The following is an 18,721-nucleotide window of genomic DNA, read 5'->3' as shown; positions in this document are numbered from 1 at the left end:
CTATGGGGGTTTTGGAAGAGGTGCTGGCCCCACGTGCTCAGTTTCTTTGCTGCCTCTGTCTCACTAGAACGCATGCAGATGTGATACTAGTAGTAGAACTGAGATGTTGCCCTCTTGGGGGGTCTGTGTTCCTGTATTAGGTGGATGAGAGGTATGTAGAGTCTATACAGCCCCAAGGCCAAATTGCCTGAGTTCAAATTCTGCCACTAACTAAGTATGTGACCCTGGGCAGGTTACATAATATCCATATGCCTCTGTGTACTCATCCATGTAATAGGGACAGCAGTGGAACCTACTTCATAGGATTGTTGGCGGATTACACAATTCAATATGGGTAATGTGCTTACATAGTGCCTGACACATAGTAAGTGTTACAAAGTTTAATTAAACCAGTGTCTTTTTTCAAGTGTAATGTTGAAGACTTTGCAGATTTAGAACCACAGGAGTTGGTAGAACTCCTAGGGCTCAGAGGGAGCCAACTCCCTCGTTGCACACAAGAGGAAACAGGCCCAGATGGTTGAATCCCTCTCCCAGCATCTCACAGCCAGTAAGTGGCATGATTGGAACCTGGACTCATGCACACTCAGCCTGCTCCTCCTTCCCACGCCCTACAGGACACGATTAGAAAGTAGAGCGAGTTCCAGACCTGGCGCTGGAGTCCAAGCTGCCCACACAGGTGTGAGCGCCTGCTCTTCATTCTCAGTAGGATGGGAGTGACCTACTAGCAAACTCTCCAGAGATTTCCCCTCTGCCCTGAGATCTAGTCTCTAAGTTGGTCCTTCTTGACCGCTGAGGCAAGAATCAGGTCACATTAGCTGCAGTTACTCCTTAGGGAAAGGAATAATCAAGGAATTGGGGTTTGGGAGGAGAGAGTAGCATAGGAGGGCCCCTTCCCAGGGGAGTATTTTGCCAGCTCCCCCTGTTATCCCTCAAATGCTCTGCAGTGAGGATAAGGAAGTGAGAGGTCTCTGATGCCCTGGTGTGGCCATCCTTTTGTGTGGGTTTTATATTCTTGCTCTTTGTGCCCATGAGTTCTGACTCTTGTTGCATCTTGTGGCAATTCCAAATAAGCCCTCCCAGATTCCCGCAGGGATCTAGTCTTTCTATTCTTTTGCTAAGGGGCTGGTGGGGTGAAGGGATCTATTGCCCCAGTTGCCCTCTGTTCCCCAGTTGCCTTTCAGGGGAGAGGGAGGCCTTTAACTCATCATAACATCTCATGTTGCAAAATGCATTGCTTCGATGGAAATATTGGTTTTGAGCAAATTTGGACTCCGGACGACCAAGGTTCTGTTTGGGTTTGACAGTAATAAAAGGAAGATACAGGTATACCAGGATGCATCCTACACATCCTGCAAGGTGAAATCCACCTTCCTCTCACTGGTTATCTCAGCCGCCTTGGCTGGGTTTGCACTGCTCATTAACTTTCGGTGTGCCTCTCTCTGCCTCCCTAACCACATGCAGATCCTGGCCTCGGTGTCTGCCTTTCTGCATCTGTCTGAGCACCTTGCCTAGCATCTGCCACATATGGTGCACATAGTGGATGATGATTGACTGATCACTCAATATATTGTTTTCTATAAAAGAATGAAAGAAGATCATTTCCTCTTCTGGTCATTTCCTTTAAAGAATATATGTACTCTTTAAATGTTCCTTAGTTTTCGTATTATTGGCTCATACACAGAACACAGCCTTGCTGAAACTAAAATAATAATAACAATAATAATAGCATCTTTCATCAGCTGAATACCTATTATGAGCCCAACACTGTGTGCACATCATGTGTGTGCCTTACACACATCATCCTAATCCTCACAGCTTTGCTACCAGGGTCATCCAAAGAAGGGAAGCCCAATGCCCCTAGGCACACTACTGTTCAATAGTGGAAGAACTGGAACCCAATACCGGGCATTCTGACTCTGTTCCAATGTCCTCCCCGTTAAATCCCAAAGGTCCCAGCCCAGCAGCCAATTCTCCTCTATCCTGTCCCATTTTTTGTATGAAGAAACTAAGGCTGGGTGTGTTGGCTTGCACCTGTAATCCCAGCACTTTTGGGAGGCCAAGGCGGGAAGATCACTTGAGGTCAGAAGTTTGAGACCAGCCTGGCCAACACGGTGAAACCCGGTCTCTACTAAAAATACACTGCTGGGCGCAGTGGCACATGCCTGTAATCCCAGCTACTCAGGAGGCTGAGGGAGGAGAATCGCTTGAACCTGGGAGGCAGAGGAAGTTGCAGTGAGCCAAGATCGTGCCATTGCACTCCGGCCTGGGCAACAGAGCAAGACTCTGTTTCAAAAAAAAAAAAGAAAGAAAGAAAAGAAAAGAAACTAAAGCTTTGAAAAGATTAAAAATCCTTTGCCCGAGACCAGGTCCCACATGTAGTGAACTGCAGAACTGATGTTCAATCCCAGACCCATCCAACCCCAAAGCTCACACTCTCCACCACAGCATAGCATCCTTACTTCTCTACGTGGTGCATTTCCTTTGTTTGTTTCTTAGTCTGCAACCAGATCTTATCCTATAACTGTGGTGGCAGAGATGGGATCATGTGGGGCTCATATAATTTGGGGAGAAGTTAAAGATATTGCAGTAATGCAGGACAGGAATACATTTAGGAGAACGTGTTAGAGTTGGTAGGAAGCTTCCTCTCCTCCAGAAAACAGAAGCCCCACCTTCTTAGGCAATGGTCCTGAACTTGTTCATTTCTGACAAATGTGTTCCACTTCTTTTTTTTTCTTTTATTTTTATTGACACATAACAATTGTATGTATTTGTGGGATACAGATGATATTTTGATACCTGTAAATAATGTGTAATGATCAAATCAGGGTAATTAGCATATTCATTACCTCATTTATCCCTGTGTTGGGAACATTCAAAATCCTCTCTTTTAGCTATTTGAAATATACAATAAATTATGGTTAACAATACTCACCCTCCAGTGCCATAGAACACTAGAACTTATTCCTCCTATCTAGCTGTAATTTTGTATCAAATGTGTTCAACTTCTGCAGATAGAACATGCCTGGCTCTGGCTGCCATTGCTGTCACCAGCTGTGCTATAATAGCTCTCTCCCCACGATTCCAGACCTGGTGGCCAATGGCATTCCAGTAGGGTTCTAACTGAGATGCAGCCAGGCTCAGTGTTCTCATCATTGTCACCATGACGCTGTGAAATGTGTTGGGTGCAGGGTGAAATGAGAATCGATCTTGGATAGACCACTTTATTCTGGAGGAGACAGGGAGATCAAATAAGTTTTAGAACCAGTTTTGAAATCTGCTTTTCTACCCACTTCAGTTGGAGCGAGTGAAGACAGTACGAAGGGAGTGGTCTCATTCTAGCTTTCCCCACAGCAACCAAGCTGCTACCAAGCACCTTCGAAGATCCTCACCACTTGCCTAGTTTCAAATTCAGTGCCATTTAAAATTAATAAAAACAATCTTTCCAGTCTAGCAGACTGGCTGTAAATGGAAACTCACCACAATTTCCAAAGTGTAATTTGTTATTGACATCCTAGTTTCATAACAAAGAGTAATAGGTTGGTGGCTCAATATTTACCAGGAAGAGAAGTACTAGAATAATCCCCTACCCAAAATCAAAATGCCATTGACCTGATTTATAGTGCGAATGGTGTATTAGACAGAAATAAAAAGAGACTTCATTTGATTTTAAAGTCTGAGTAATCAGTAAGTACCCTTCAGGGTCTGTGACATTTCCAATGGAGATAGAAATAGGGATGGAGAGACCAGAGATAGATACTTAAACTTTCTTATAGGTACAGAGATGGAAATAGAGAAAGAGATATGATCTAGATGTAGTTGTATAGACATAGACTTATACATAGACATAGGGATAGAGATAGAAATATGAGAAAGGGAGAAAGAGAAGAGAGATTCACCCTTCAAAGTTTGATCCTGTAATTAGGACATTAGATACAACGGGAATGGTAGGTGCTTTGGTCAATGACAAATTGACATTTTCATGACAAAGTCATGAAAGTAACATCCCTTCTTTTTTAAAAATTTTACTTCCAGAATCAGAAAAACTAAATAAAATATTATAGCTAAATGAAATGTTGAAGCTTATCTGATTTATCCGTCATTTTATATCCAGGGAAACGAAAGTCCCAAGAGACAAGATGACGTGACCTTAGTCACACCCAGATACTCTGTCACTCAACCAGCATCTTTTCCTCTGCAATAAATTGCTTCCTTTACCCATCCAAATATAGTAGCACTTATAAAGCACCTACAGCATACCAGAGCCTTATTCGAGAGCAGTAAGGATACAATGAAGAACAAAATATAATTTCATCCTTAACATAGAGATGATTCTGGCTTTTCCCATGGTGAGCATCCCTTTTTTTTTTTTTTTTTTTTTTTGAGACAGAGTCTCGCTCTGTCACCCAGGCTGGATTGCAGTGGCGCTATCTTGGCTCACTGCAAGCTCCGCCTCCCAGCTTCACACCATCCTCCTGCCTCAGCCTCCCGAGTAGCTGGGACTACAGGTACCCACCACCATGCCCAGCTAATTTTTTGTATATTTAGTAGAGACAGGGTTTCACCGTGTTAGCCAGGATGGTCTCGATTTGTTGACCTTGTGATCTGCCCGCCTCAGCCTCCCAAAGTGCTGGGATTACAGGCATGAGCCACCGCGCCCAGCCGGTGAGCATTCTAACGTGAAGGAGATCTGGAAGGTAAGGAGGTTGGATTTCTACTGCCTGATTCTCATTTTTTATAAAAAAGCAGAACTTCTCTGGGAGTTCATGACCTTTCTGGGGCAGTCTGTGTAAACAGAGAGATCTGGTCTAAGACATAAGTGAAAATTGCTTATCTTGTCCCGGGAGGCGAAAGCCCCTTCTCTAGAAATTTAGTTCAAGAGTAATTTTATTCTCAAATAGATGTAATTATACAAGAATCACAGGCTAATAATGCCTGCCTTGTAATAAAGACTGTAATGTTGAGGAAGCAGTGATGATAGAAAATGGAAGTTGTCACCCAGAGGACAAGGGATGGGGTAGCTCTGAGAAGCAACCTTAGGATCTGTGAAAACCCTTTGAGGGTGGGGGTGGGCGAGGGTGTCCTTAACCTCCTTCTGGAGAGCCTACATGTGGAAGGAGCTCATGTGTCAGGCTGCACCTACCTTTGGCTTATCACATCTGCTTGAGGGCAGAGACCAGACCTTCTATCTTCTTATTCGTGGTTGCCTCTCCTCACTCTCCCTCCTGCCCTCACAAAGCTCAGCATGGAGCCCAGCACCAACTGGGCTTCTGTGAGTATCTGTTGAATGAAAGCTTTGGCAGGAAACAGTTTTTGGACTCACCATTTCTAATTAAGGGAAAATGTCTCTCGTCTTCCCATCCACGTGACTAAAGTGCAAGTGCTGCTCTGGGCTGATTCATCTCCTCATGAGTCATCTGCTTAAGTAGTAATGCGAATGGGCTTGCAGGCCAAGTGGTGAGCCTTCTGCAGCACAGCCGGCTTCAGGCAGCTTCCAGAGCACATTTCAACCCTTCTACTGGTCAGTGGGTAGATTTGCCCTGTCTCTCAAGGCCTCGAAACGATCTGTATGCTGAGTCACTTGTTCATTTAGCAGACATTTACTGAGCACCTACTGTGTGCCTGGCCCTGTACCAGGCACCAGAGATTACAGCAATGGCAAAACCAGGTCATTCTCGGCCCCGTTTAGCTTACAGTCTACTAGGGAAAAAGGGCACGAATCCACAATCCTGTGAACGTTTCTTCACAATTGTAACAAATGTTCCCTACAGTGACATGCATGTGTGTAACAGGGGTCTGACCCAGACCAAATCAAGGTTTAAAGAAGGAACAGGGGTTCACTGGGCCAAGGGCAGCAAAGGAACTTTCAGACCACAGCGGCAGCACGGCAATTGTCCCATGACTGTGGCAGGGGAGGGAGAGCCAGCAAGGCCCCAGGGAGTGAAAGCGGCCCCGGGACAAGGGAGCCAGGTGACCAGAAGCTGGACACAGAGGTGGGGACCAGACACAGAAAGGTCTCTGAGGCCTGGAAACAGTCTCGTTCCTTCTTCTGAGAACAATTAGATGCTATTGTCAGGTGTGGGAAGGAAACTTGACCAAACATGGGTGTGCAAAGTTTCCCCTGGAGCTGTGGTAATGATGGATGGAAGGGCCTCAGTGTAGGGAAAGTTAGGAAGCAATGAATGTACCACTACAATGGGGTCCTATTCCTGGGGGAGGCCTCGTGGATGTGAAGAGCTGAAAGCCAAAACCAAATATCAAATGACCTCTCAAAGGCATATGGTCAGCATCTCAGGGCACATGAGACCCCAACACTAACCTTCTGCCCATCGGCAGGAGGTCTGCTGGAAAGGCCCGACCACCCTACGTGAAGGCCTCAGCCCCCAGGACAAGGAGTTAGGGGTGAGCTCATCTGAACAGCTCCTGTCCTTGGTGGCTCCCACAGAAGGTAGACAAGCCCAGCAGGCCTAAAGCAAAGAGCAGCCTGACAGTGCACGAGGGGCCCCTCAGGGAGCCTCTGAGATACAGTGTAGCCAAGGAAGGTCAAGACCCCGAAAGAGACAGGCCCAGGGTCTGTCTGCAGGGCTGGTGTGGGAGGAGAAGGAGACTGCAGTTGGTGCTGGGAAGAGCCAAGGCTTTGACTCAGATGGCACTGAGTTTGATCCCTCTGCACCCCTTAGTGATGTGACCTCATGCCAGTTACTTACCCCAGAAAAATGACCCTCCTCCAAGTCCTACCCTTGCTGAAAGAATCAGCTGGGGTGGCCTGTGAGAAGGACCTGCTTAGAGCTTTGTTCCACGAGACACACTCATGAAACAATAACTACTGTCTCAGTAGCAGGGCCTGAAGAGGTAGGTACAAGACCAGGTCATCCAGAACAGGCTAGAAGCCACTGGCTAATTCCAGCAGGGTAAGGGGAGATAACCTTGGAGGTTGAGCAACTGTATTTCAGGGTGATTGTATTTGTATATTCATAGGCCAGGCAAAATAGGCCTTTGAAATTTGAGAACAAAAGAAACAAAACTGACCCAAGTGAGGGTGTTTTAAAAGCAACTATGTCTTCTGCGGGATTGGATGGCAGACCTCTCCAAGACTGTGAGCAGCGGAGCAGTCCAAGAATACTCTTCTGGTTTTTTGAAGCCCTATTTCCTATCAAGAGCTCTATTTCCAGCAGACTAATGGGCAGAAATCTATTCTGAGGTCTGAGGGCTGCCCAGTGTTAGCCAGGAGCTGGGCCTTGGGCAGAGCCCTGGAGAGAGGCATCCTCCGAAGTAGCCTTGCTGCCACCCCTCCTGACACAGCACATCAGCTGTTGCATGGGCAGGGGTGAGTCCTGGCCAAGGCCTTGCTTGTGCCCACCCCACCCCCACCCAAAGGTTGGGCTGGAGAACTTCTTGGGGAGCTCCCTCCTCCATCACATTGAGGCAGTGAACCAGGGATCTTTGGAGGGGAGAGATTCATGTGGGAAATGCTGCAATATTTTCTCTGGAAGGATAAGCTATCCAGGAAGCAATGGTGCTGGGGAGGGCTGGGATAGGGGTGCAGAGGAAATGTGTCACTGGAGAGAGGCACAGTGTTTGTAGATCATCACTCAGCCTTTCTGTGCCCACGCTGGGTGGGGCCCTGGAGGCCCAGAGGCTAATGTGTCTGGTTCTCATGCACCACCTCTTAGAGGAAACAAACATTTTGATATTCACAACTAGATAGATTACTGAAAAGAAAGAAATGCAGAGTGGGGCCAACTGTCTGTAGAAAAAGCTCCTGCCCTGGCCAGGAGGAAGCTGGTTAAACCATGCAAAGACTCCTGTTGTCTGCCTGGGGAAAGAAAAGACCTCAAGTGTTTCCTGGGGTTTTCTTCTGCAGGTTGGTCAGTTCAGGGACAGGGTATGGAGTACAACCGGGAGCAGTCAAGGTCTGTGTAATCCCAAGAAGTCTCAGACTCTGAAACTCTAGGCTGTGATGAAGAACAATGAATTGTCAGCAGCCTGTATATTAGGATGGGGGAAAGGACCACATGCGAATATTTTAAAGCTTCAAACTGACAATATCATGTCCGTTACTTTTGTTTGCAGCTCCATACACTTGTAATTTATCACAGTAAAATTTTATACTTCTTTATATGGTGGTTTGATTAATGCCTATTTTCCCCTACTCCTTAATGCTCTATGTCTTTCTTCTATTTTATTGCCAGAACCTAACACTGTCCTTGACACATAGCAGCTGCTCAATCAATGTTGAGTTAAAGAATGAGTCAGAAAATATCTCAGTTAGAATCTCAGTAATTTCCTTGCAGTACATGTGTGCTGCCAGAAGGTGGCGAAAATACTCAGAGCAGAGAATTTCAAGCTTCAGAGGCAATGGATGCTAAGAATTACATAATGCAACAAATTTGGTTGCTTCATCAAATGTGGAGTTAAGTTTATTTCCTCGGCTAACACTTGATTAAGATAAATCTCAAGGTGTGGCAGAAACGGTCAGACAGATTTGCATTCAAATCCAGCCTCTGCTGCAGACAGCCAGGAATCTTAGGCAAATGCCTTTGACCTTTCTAGGCTTCCACTTCCTCATCCACAAAATGGAAAGTACAATGTCAGATTTTGTTATGAAAATTAAGTGAGAGAACACTAATACACACACACACACATATACATATACATATGAGTGTGTATATATATTTTTAATTTTTCAACCTCAAAGTTCTTTGTATCTGTCATATTATTTATAGATTATTACTGCCATCGAATATTACTTCCATGTCAAAATTTAATACAAGAGTTGAAACAAACTACATTGAGTTAAAAAGAAATTGAACAACAGTACGCAAAAAAAGAAAAATACTGTGCTTTTCAGGCCCTGTTGTCCTCCAGGAGAAGTAAATCTGAGTTCAAGACCCTGAATTCTTCCTAAAGAAATTGAAGGGAATGCAGCTTCATTTCTCTGTGATGATCCATCTAGAGTTGAATTATTTTGTCAAAAGAAGGAGCATGTCCCTAGTTAGAAAAACTCAAAGCACTCAGAACATGATAGGATAAATTTCCTAAAGGAAACAACCCCTCCAGAAATTTGAGGGCTCTTGAGCACACACTCAGTTCTAAAGTAAACATGTTGGTTGTAAAAGTCAATATATAGACCTTCTGCAAGGCACATGTAACTTTTATAGCTCAAAATTTACAATTGATTTTTCTCTCAAGGTTTTTTAGACCTAAATTAATTTTTAATATACTGACCCAAGGTGCCCTGTTATTTTTAGATAAAACTGTGAACTATCCCTTAACCTAAAAGTAGGCTGTGAGACATAAGATAGTTAAAGCATTACAGTGCCAGAAACCTACATGAATGGAGGTTTCGTGCCCACTGGTCTCATGCCAACTGCACATAGAAATGCTGGCGGGTAAACAGCACTAAGGGGACTTGGGAACCTGTCCAGGGGCTCGCTCTGCTCCACTCCAAGTCAGTTCACAGGTGCCAGCTCCACCCAGGCCCCTAATCACAAGGCAGATGAACACATCAGCCAAAGTACCCTGTAGAAAGGGACCAGGACCACTCATGCATAAGGCACAGGAGGAGCAAACTTGCCTATTTAGAAGTTTTCAGATTCAACATTGTTTAGTTCAAAACTCAGCGCCTGGCAGCCTGTCCTCAGGTACCAAGCACCTAAGTAGCATTGGGGGGTGAGGGGCTGGGGTCATGCTGAGCTGTTCAAAGAAGAAGGAAAGTCCTTCCCTCTACAACTCCCTCCTTGAAACTAACAGCTCATTTACTGAGCTTTAGTAATACTTTGCCCTCTCCTCTGTTCTAGTTCTTATCAAGTAACATGACCAAGTCAATTTTGAGTAAAGTCCCCCCATTAACTGTGTAGTCTCGGAACACAGAGACCTCGAGGTATTGCTCTCTGAGTCCATAGCACCCAAGACGAGGCCCGACATGAAAAAGAATGCAGTGAATTCTGATGAATAATGAAAAATGAAGGATAAGAGAAGTGAAAGATATGTTTAGGGAATGAGGGAACATAAGAGAACATTGTCCTTTGTAACCAGGAAAAGATATGTTTGATGAAAAAAAGAAATGGGTCTCAAATGTTTATTTCGTGAGATAATAAAATGATTGTTGTCATTTTAAGCCACTAGCTTTTGGGGTGATTTGTTATATAGGAATAGTCTCTGGAACAGATCATTGTGCCTAGCAATGGGTACTACCAAAATATAAGTAATGGGTACTTTCCTTCTCCTGGAATGCTTGGCTGTTCCCTGGGCCCCATGTATAGAATCCTTCTGTGTTAAAGCATATCTTATGTCTGGAGGGAAATTTTCTACCTTCCAATGTGCTTCTAGGTGCAGGAGGAGTGGGCAGCAGAGCTCTGCAGGACCCAGGTCAGGATGCACAGTGAGAAAGATGGACCGAGGGCTCCTCGAGGTAGATAGCCCAGAGTGGGCAAAGAGGCCATCTGTATGAAGGCTGCTCACCTGGTCCACTTAGCAGGTGCAAAACTTACGAAGGAAAAGGGATATCAATGAGCATCCTCAGTAATCTTCTATAGACCTTGTAGTGCTTGCCTATAGAGCCCAGAACCCAGATTTATTCATCCAGAAACACATACATATCTTCTCTGCTTTAAAATAGCACACGGTTTGTTTGTGGTTGTATTTGGGGCTTTGCAGTTCTTCCTTGTTAATTATCAGAACTACCTGCTGTTTGTAACTGGCCTAGGCTTATGTCCAAGGGGACTGAGGCCACCGCCTACTGATTCCCCATGGCCTTCCCTCCTTGTGGTCTCTGCTTCCCTTTCCTCCTTGTGTCCATTCTCTGCCTCCCACACACCCCTGGTGACAGTTGGCTCTGTGAAGAAACCTCTTTATGTCTCTCAAAAATAAGCCCAGTCATGTTCTATTTTTAATGAGTTTTAAATGTCTGTTCTGCAAAAGAAAAGTCCCTGCAAAAAGAAGTTAGAAACTGGAACCTCACCCAGGGAGGGGATAAGTGTGGGCCCAGGACGAGGGCTGGTGGCAGGAGAAACCAGGTCTGGGCACCCTCCCTCTGGCCCTACTGGGCAGTGATGAAGCCAGATTCTCATATCTAGAGGAACATTGAAGTTCGTGTAGCACCACCTGTGTGGGGAGAGAAACTGCTGTCTGCCTCAGTCCTGTTCCTGGGGGCAGTGAGCTGAGATGCTGCAACACTAGCATCAGGTGGTGCTTGTTGACCGATTCCAAGCCCCATCAACTGAAAGCCACATGTCACCAGCCTCACCCACAGGGAACAATGAGATGCCTGTACCTGAGCACCTGCTGTGAGAAAGCCTCCCCTAATGCCTGCCCTTGCTTGACAGTCAGGCCAAACCGCTCTCCAAAGGGTGAGGCTCCAACAACGCCCAGGAGCACCTGTGATGCCGTTATTAGGAACCTACCTCGTCGCCCCGATTCCATCCCCTCCCAACACCTGACTGCGCGTGTTCTCCTTTGCAGTTCTTTCCTTATGGAGACGCCTCCAAGTTTGCCCAGCATGCTTTCCGAACCTTCGACAAGAATGGGGACGGCACCATTGACTTCCGAGAGTTCATCTGCGCTCTGTCCATCACCTCCAGGGGCAGCTTTGAGCAGAAGCTGAACTGGGCCTTCAATATGTATGACCTGGATGGTGATGGCAAGATCACCCGAGTGGAGATGCTGGAGATCATCGAGGTGAGGCCCGGGGCGTGGTTGGCGGGTGGTGGGCACAGAAGGAGACCCCACGGCAGCCTCCTAGGTGCAGGCCTTGGTGGCTTCTTCTCTCTCTGCTCGAGCCCTGCCAGCTGCACACCACGCCTGGACTTCTCCTGCTTCTGTCCCCACTGCAGCACAGTGCTGGGGAGGTCCCAGAACCAAGCCATGGGGCCCGTACTGTCGTGACGGTGGCATTGTCATCTGCCATTCACTCACTACTGGATCTCCCATGAACCTGTCTTACTGGGCACACAGGATGTCATGGGCTCAGTTTCTCTGGCACTTGGTGTATCTCTGCTCTGCCTCACTCCAGCTGCACCTAGTGGGGACCCGAGGCTGTCAGGGGCTCCCAGGACATCCTTCCAGGTTCTGATCATTCCACAGCAAGCAGGCTTTGCCCATTGTGTTTGTGAATAACCCAGGATTCCTCTGCCACGCCACCCACTGCGTACTGCATTCCCAATGTGAAGGTCTTCTTGGTTTTCTTCTAATGCCCAGTTCCACTTCAGGGCCTTCCACTTCCTCTCTCTCTGCCCAGCATGCCCTCCCCTGGCCTCTGGGGGCTCCTCCCTCACTTCGCTCCTATCTCTGATCTTATCCCATCTCCCAGAGAGGACTTCCTTCCCGCATACCTTCCCAAATATGCCCACTCCACCCTCACGCCAAAGCAATCTAACCCTTACCAAGAGGGGTTTTGTCCCAACATTTGTCCCTGCCCCAGATTACCTTGTTGAGTGGAATATATGGCAGAATGCAAGCTCTCTGAGGAGGCTCTGCCCTCACGGCTGCATGCCCAAAACCCAGACCCAGCCTGGAGCCTGGCAGGCATGCAATAGCAGATGCATGGTTCGGTAGCTTTCCTTTGATTGACTGTCTTAGCATGGGTTCCCACCCCTGCACCAGCCACTCTGACCAAGGAGAGAAAGGTATCACTTGCTGAAGGTAGAGCCAGGTGCTCCATCCTGGAGCTGGGGGGATGCCCCATCCAGACACCAAGAGCTGAGATCAGGCAGGGTGGATCCCCACAAGAAAATGGGATGATTGCAAGAAACAGAAGCCAAAGCCCCAAGGTCCCCTCAGGACTCTCACTCTCCTCCCAGCCTCAGAGAGAAGTCACCCATCAACTCCCTGCCTGGGAAGCTGGCCTCGTTCACTTGCACACCCTCTCATTCCACATCTTTAGTCTCTTCTTCTCCGTTGGCTTCTCCCCTTCTATCTTCAATGCCCACTCCCTTTCAAATATACCCAGCAAACTAACATCTTAGTTCTTTACTTGTGTTCCCTTCATTCAATTGAATATATATTTTTTCCAACAGGTTATCAGAAAAGATGCAGCACAATAATTCTGAACATGTGGCTTGATTTTCTCATCTTTCTCACTCTTTAATCTTTTGTCCATCTTCCACACTTAACTTGGCTCCCTCCAAGGTCTCTCTATAAGCTCCCTACAGAGTAGGTTTTTCCAAGTTTTTTCTCCTCTTTGACTTCTTGTCATTTCCCCTCACTGGCCACCAAATCCCTTCCTCTCCAAAACTTTTCTCTCTAATCCTTGTCAATGCCCTTCAGCCAAAGTCCCCAAGGACATACCCACACTTACACAAGTTGACTTTATAACTGCTTGCAGTGAGGGAATCTTGGGGCAATTCAGCAGGAGGGTGTTAGAAAAGACTTCTAGGATCTGGACTTTGGGAGGGTGATTTGGGGAGGGTTCGGAGAAGCAGAGGTTTACTGTGGATTGGTTACTGTCAGGGAGTGGGGACACTTCTATGATTAGATACCTAGGAGGAGGGCACACAGACCGATGCAATGCTCTAACAGGTGAAGAAGCAGTGGTCACTCACCATAGCAGGAAGCAGGGATGCTTGGTGTTTTGTGTCTGTGTTCAGACTTAATGACAGAGTGGTCTTGTTTTTGCCTTGCTCCATCATGGTCACTGGCATTTTGTGACATTGGTTATGTTTGGTGTGAGACCTGACTGTGAGGGCTGGGCCATCTCCCGGCAGCACCAAGGCCCGGTGGGCAGTCCAGGCCATTTCCTGGCTGTCAGTGGCTGCTTTTCTTTCTCTTAGTTCTTCTACGTTTCCCCCCATCACTTCTAGCTCTTCCTTTCTTCTGTTCAGAGCTTTTATGGATTGATTTCTCACCTGATTATGGGTCACATTTTCCTGCTTCGTGACACGCGTAATAATTTTTATTGGTTCCTGGACATTATGAATGTTGCATTAGAGTGTATTTTGTTGTCTTCATTTATAGAGTGCTGAGATTCGTTTTGACAGGCAGGTAAGTTACATGTAAATTAGTGTGATCTTTTCGAGGCAGTTTTATAATTTTAAGCTTTTAGAGCAGATGGAGAGTAGGTTTTCTGTAGTAAGTTAGCCCAGTGACCAATTTGTGACCATTTTGGGGTTCTTACTGATTTTCTCATACATTTAGTGAGGTTTCTCTACTCTGGGTGGTGGGAACCAGCCCCGTGTGTGGTGATACTTATTCAGGTATTTAAGTGAAAGACGACATATCAGAGTATAACTAGACAGAGAACATAAATAGAAAAGAGGTTTCCAGAGGACTGAGGTCCTGGGGCAACCTGATGTTTAGAGGTGAGGAACATGAGGCACAATCAGTAAAGGAGATGGAGAAAGAATTGTCAGAAAGGTCAAAGTAAAAAAGGAAAAGTGAGAAGTCCTGGAAGGGAAACACACTGTTTTGTGGGGAAGGAATGGAACGTGCAATCATGTCAAATGCTATTGATAGAAGAAGTAAAAGGAGAAAAGTAATCATTGACAATTGGAATTGGAAACCTGGAGGCCATAGGTGAACCAGCTGAGAATAGTTTCAGAGGAGTTGGTGGCAAAATCCTAAATAGAGCAGCCCAGGAGAATGGGAGAGGAAGAAGTAAAGACAGTGACTATAGAAAACTCTTGCCAGAAGCTTTGCTTTAAAAAGAAGAAGAATGGACAATAGGCTTCCTGAATGCCAAGGTATTTAGCAAGCTCTTTGCATTAAGAACTAGAATGCTCTGCAAGCCTGTGTGAGCACCAAGAGTTGTTCGGCTTATTGTTCAGAAACTTCTTTGTGAACTTTTATCCTCTGTGTGCAGCCTAGTTTCCAGATAAACATTGAGGAGTCCTCCTAGGCAGATTTCTGAGGCTTTCTTTCTGCCTGGCTCCCTCTCTGGTCCTCTGCCCCGAAATTTCTGGCTATCTTCACCTTCCTCCTCCAATTGTTGTCTCCTCCAGTCGGTGATTCAGCCCTGCTTGGGACCCTTCTCCTTGTGCTGCGGTCCAGGAAGGACTCTGGGCTGAGATCATAGGGTTCATCTACTTTGTTTCCCACCTCTTAGGAATTACAGTCTTGCACTGTCAGTTGTAAAGTCTGAAAACAGCTGTTTCTTTTATTTTTATCCAGTTTTCTAGTTTACAGTGAAAGGCAAGTCAGTACAGGTCCATCAGGGCTGGGGACCACAGGGGCAGTTTCACACTGAGTTCCGAGTCTGGCATGCCCGGCCTTTGTGATATGTAAGAGTCTGCATCTGAAATGGCCCTTCTTGGTTGTCGTGTTCACAGTCCCAATTGTAGGGCTGTGTCATGGATACGATTAATGAGATCCTGCCATTTTCAGAGTTGCTTCCTGAGGTCCAGGAGGGACTTCTTGCATTTACATTTCTTATTACCCTGACTTTATTAATAGTGCACTTGTTTTGCTGCCTTCATACCCACTGCCTCATGTAAGGGCTTTTGATTTCTCCTTTTAAAGGCCAGGGTGAGAGTGGCAGCTTACATGTGTACGGACCATTTGTCTCTTTTTAAATTCCAGACAGTACACATTCCCTGCTTTTCCCTTGTGCACCACTCTGGCTACTAGAGTAATCAGGACCTTGTCTACCAATTATCCACAAAATGAAATTTCGGAAAGTCTGCCTCTTTTAGAGACAACTTTCTTAAAGTGTTCCATGATACATCAATACCATCTAGCTACAAAAGTAAATACGCACAAAATATTTTATCTCAGTGGACATTTTAACTTGTTAAATAAAGCACTTTCTAGTTAGTGGTTTGCTCTGATGGGCATTTCTAAAAACAACTTTATGAGTTATAATTTACAGACCATAAATTCACCCATGTTAAGTGTACAACTTAAATGATTTTTAGTAAGTGTACAGAGATATGCAACCATCACCATAATGTAAATTTAAAACATTTTTATTCCCCCAGTTAGATCCCTCATGCCCAAAGGCCCGCTCCCACCCCAGGCTCAGGCAACCAACACATCACTGTGTCTCCATGGATTTGGCTGCCTTTCTGGGCATTTGACACAAATGGAATCACATGACATGTGGCCTTACGTGTCTGGCTTCTTTATATTTTTGAGATTTATCCATGTTGTGGCATATTCATTCTCTTTTGTTGCTAAAATAATATATATATTTTTACCATATAGCTGTATCCTATTTGTTTACAGTTGATGAGCACTTGTGGCATTTCCACATTTTGGCTATTAATAATACTGCTATGAATGTTCTCATGCAAGTCTTTGTATAGATGGGCATTTATTTTTAAAGCACTTTTCTAAGAAAGGAAATAATTTATACTTTGGAAATTTCATATCAAGAATTAATTGTATACAATTAGTTGGCCTGGATAATTGAAATCTTCTCACTCTATTCTTTAACTTATAAACAGAGTCCCTGCTCCACAACTCTCCCTAAACTAACTTCTTGCAGAGTTCAATTTTAATGGTACAACTGGCTTGGTTGTCTTACTAGAGTCTAAGTTTCTAATCGGTTGGCCCCACAATTCTTCTTTTCCTAAATCCCCAAGGCTAGTGCTTTTTGACTGTTTCCTGCACCTAGATGCAGAATGTTTAAAACTGAACCCATCATGTTCCTCCCTGAACCTATTCCTAATCCATTATTTCTAATTTCACCATTGAGCCACCCTTTCTAACCACTTCCTCCAGCCAAAAACCTGGAAGCCACCCCAAATTCTTCTATATCCAGTTGGTCACAAGACTCACCCATATTTGATTATGTCATCTCTTATTCAATAGCATTTAAGGACTTATTTGAAATAAACTTAAATTCTTTATCTTATCCTAGGAAAACTCGGTGATCTGCTTCTCATTTCCCTCTCTCCAGCTTCATCTTTCAACACTTCACCTGGCCCTCCCTCCTACTGCCCCTTGCCCCACATCCCACGCTCCAGCAGCTAAAGCTTTTTCATTTGATCAGTACTTATTGAGACCTGTGATGTGCCAGGCATCATACCAAGCCCTAGACTTACAGGAGCACGTGGTTCCTAGCTCCATAGAACATACTCTTTAGTGGGGAAGACAAAGCAGTTATTTTAATAAAGGTGAGATGTATTCTGTTGGGGGAAATGGTATGGGTTGTCACAGAAACTTGCAGCACAAGGAGTGAAACTCCTCTGGGGAAAGGGAAGCTGAGGCTTGGAGGATGGGTGGGATCCCGTCAGGTGAAAGGGAGGCAAGAAGAGCTCTCTGTCCTCCTGGGTTTCTGGTAATATCACCTACAATGCTCTTTCCCCCAAGGCTATCTACAAAATGGTAGGCACTGTGATCATGATGAAAATGAATGAGGATGGCCTGACGCCTGAGCAGCGAGTAGACAAGATTTTCAGCAAGATGGATAAGAACAAAGATGACCAGATTACACTGGATGAATTCAAAGAAGCTGCAAAGAGCGACCCTTCCATTGTATTACTTCTGCAGTGCGACATCCAGAAATGAGCTGATGTCAATGCTATGGACTGCACAAAAGTCTCAATGTTCCATTCAGTCTGCAGCTATTCACACACACACACACACACACACACACACACACAAATATTGCTTGGACTACCTATAAATGGACTTGCTTCTTGTGTTTGAAACACTTGTGTGCATGAGAATGTCATTTGCTAATGAATTTTAAAAGCATATATAAAACAAAACAAACAACCTGCCACAATGTGATATGTGTAATATCATTTCATAAAAATCCCTCTTCCTCCAAAGCCTGGGCAGAAATGTGCTGCAAAGAGTTATATGATTTCTTGTTCATGTTTTGCTAATGCTCGTATCTCCTTGATTACATAATGTTAGTAGCACTGAGACCCCCATGGTAATGTAACTTAATTATAAGCTATGTCACTACCCTCCTGTAAAATACTATTGGACAGACACAGAGGGACCCTTGGCTCCTGTGTCTAGTCCACACACCACAGGAGCTTGTATTATCAGTGAATATAAATGTACTACATTTGCATGCCTTTTGGATTTGCCTTAATTCTTACCTCATTTGCATCCTATCGATCTGGAAAGAGCTGTTTTGGATGAATGCAGTATAAAATGTAAAAACCCTGCTAAATGACTTATTGATTAAGTATATCTATCTATATATCCATATACACAAAGATATTATTTATCGAAAGTAAAAAAGATGGAAGTGTATTGGTTTCTGTTTGAATTTTCAAAGGCTTCCAATGTGGTGGCAATAAATGTCCCAAATAAATTTATAACAATTGATTTTCCCCCTAATTCTTATTTTATAATTTTAAAATTGCAGCAGATGCTAGCAACAACTTACTAAATCTACTCTTAAATATACAACTTTGGAATTTGAAGAATTAATGACAACAAAAGGGAAAAAAGCAACTTTCCAACTTTTCATCCAGGCTCCCAAAAGAGGGACAATGAACATGGCATGTGAAAAGTAAAACAGATTTGTTCATTCTGAAAAAAAAAATGTTCATTCTATGACAATAAATTTTATCTCAGTGTGACTTTGGTGCTAACAACGTATGTTCAGTGCAACTGAGTGGAGCTGCGCACACACAGGTAGGCTGCAGGTGTCCCCCAACACAAGTCAGTAGGAAAGAAGACATCTGTCTTCCCAAATCTAAAGTAGGCAAAAAATAACAGAAGTAGTTATTTTTAATAACAGAACAGAACTCTGACTCTTTTGATCTTGAAGGAGGCAGAAGAGATTCCATCAAAACCTCTAAAAGCAGGTTTGCATTTTCAGAAC

At 44.8% G+C, this 18,721-nt stretch overlaps 1 protein-coding gene across 2 annotated transcripts in view; it reads left to right on the top strand.

The window, feature by feature from the left end:
* Positions 1 to 18,476, top strand: part of VSNL1 (visinin like 1) — a 115,988-nt gene extending 97,512 nt beyond the window's left edge. For both annotated transcript variants that reach the window (XM_004028871.5, XM_055378749.2), the window contains 2 exons: positions 11,461 to 11,676; positions 17,245 to 18,476. In XM_004028871.5, the coding sequence (XP_004028920.1) occupies positions 11,461 to 11,676; positions 17,245 to 17,442 (414 nt within the window). In that variant the 3' untranslated portion in view covers positions 17,443 to 18,476. The remainder of the gene's footprint in view (positions 1 to 11,460; positions 11,677 to 17,244) is intronic.
* The last annotated feature ends 245 nt before the right edge of the window (positions 18,477 to 18,721 follow it).

Source organism: Gorilla gorilla, chromosome 12 (genome assembly GCF_029281585.2).
Source record: "Gorilla gorilla gorilla isolate KB3781 chromosome 12, NHGRI_mGorGor1-v2.1_pri, whole genome shotgun sequence".
Classification (NCBI taxonomy): domain Eukaryota; kingdom Metazoa; phylum Chordata; class Mammalia; order Primates; family Hominidae; genus Gorilla; species Gorilla gorilla.
This window is presented reverse-complemented; position numbering and strand designations above follow the sequence as displayed.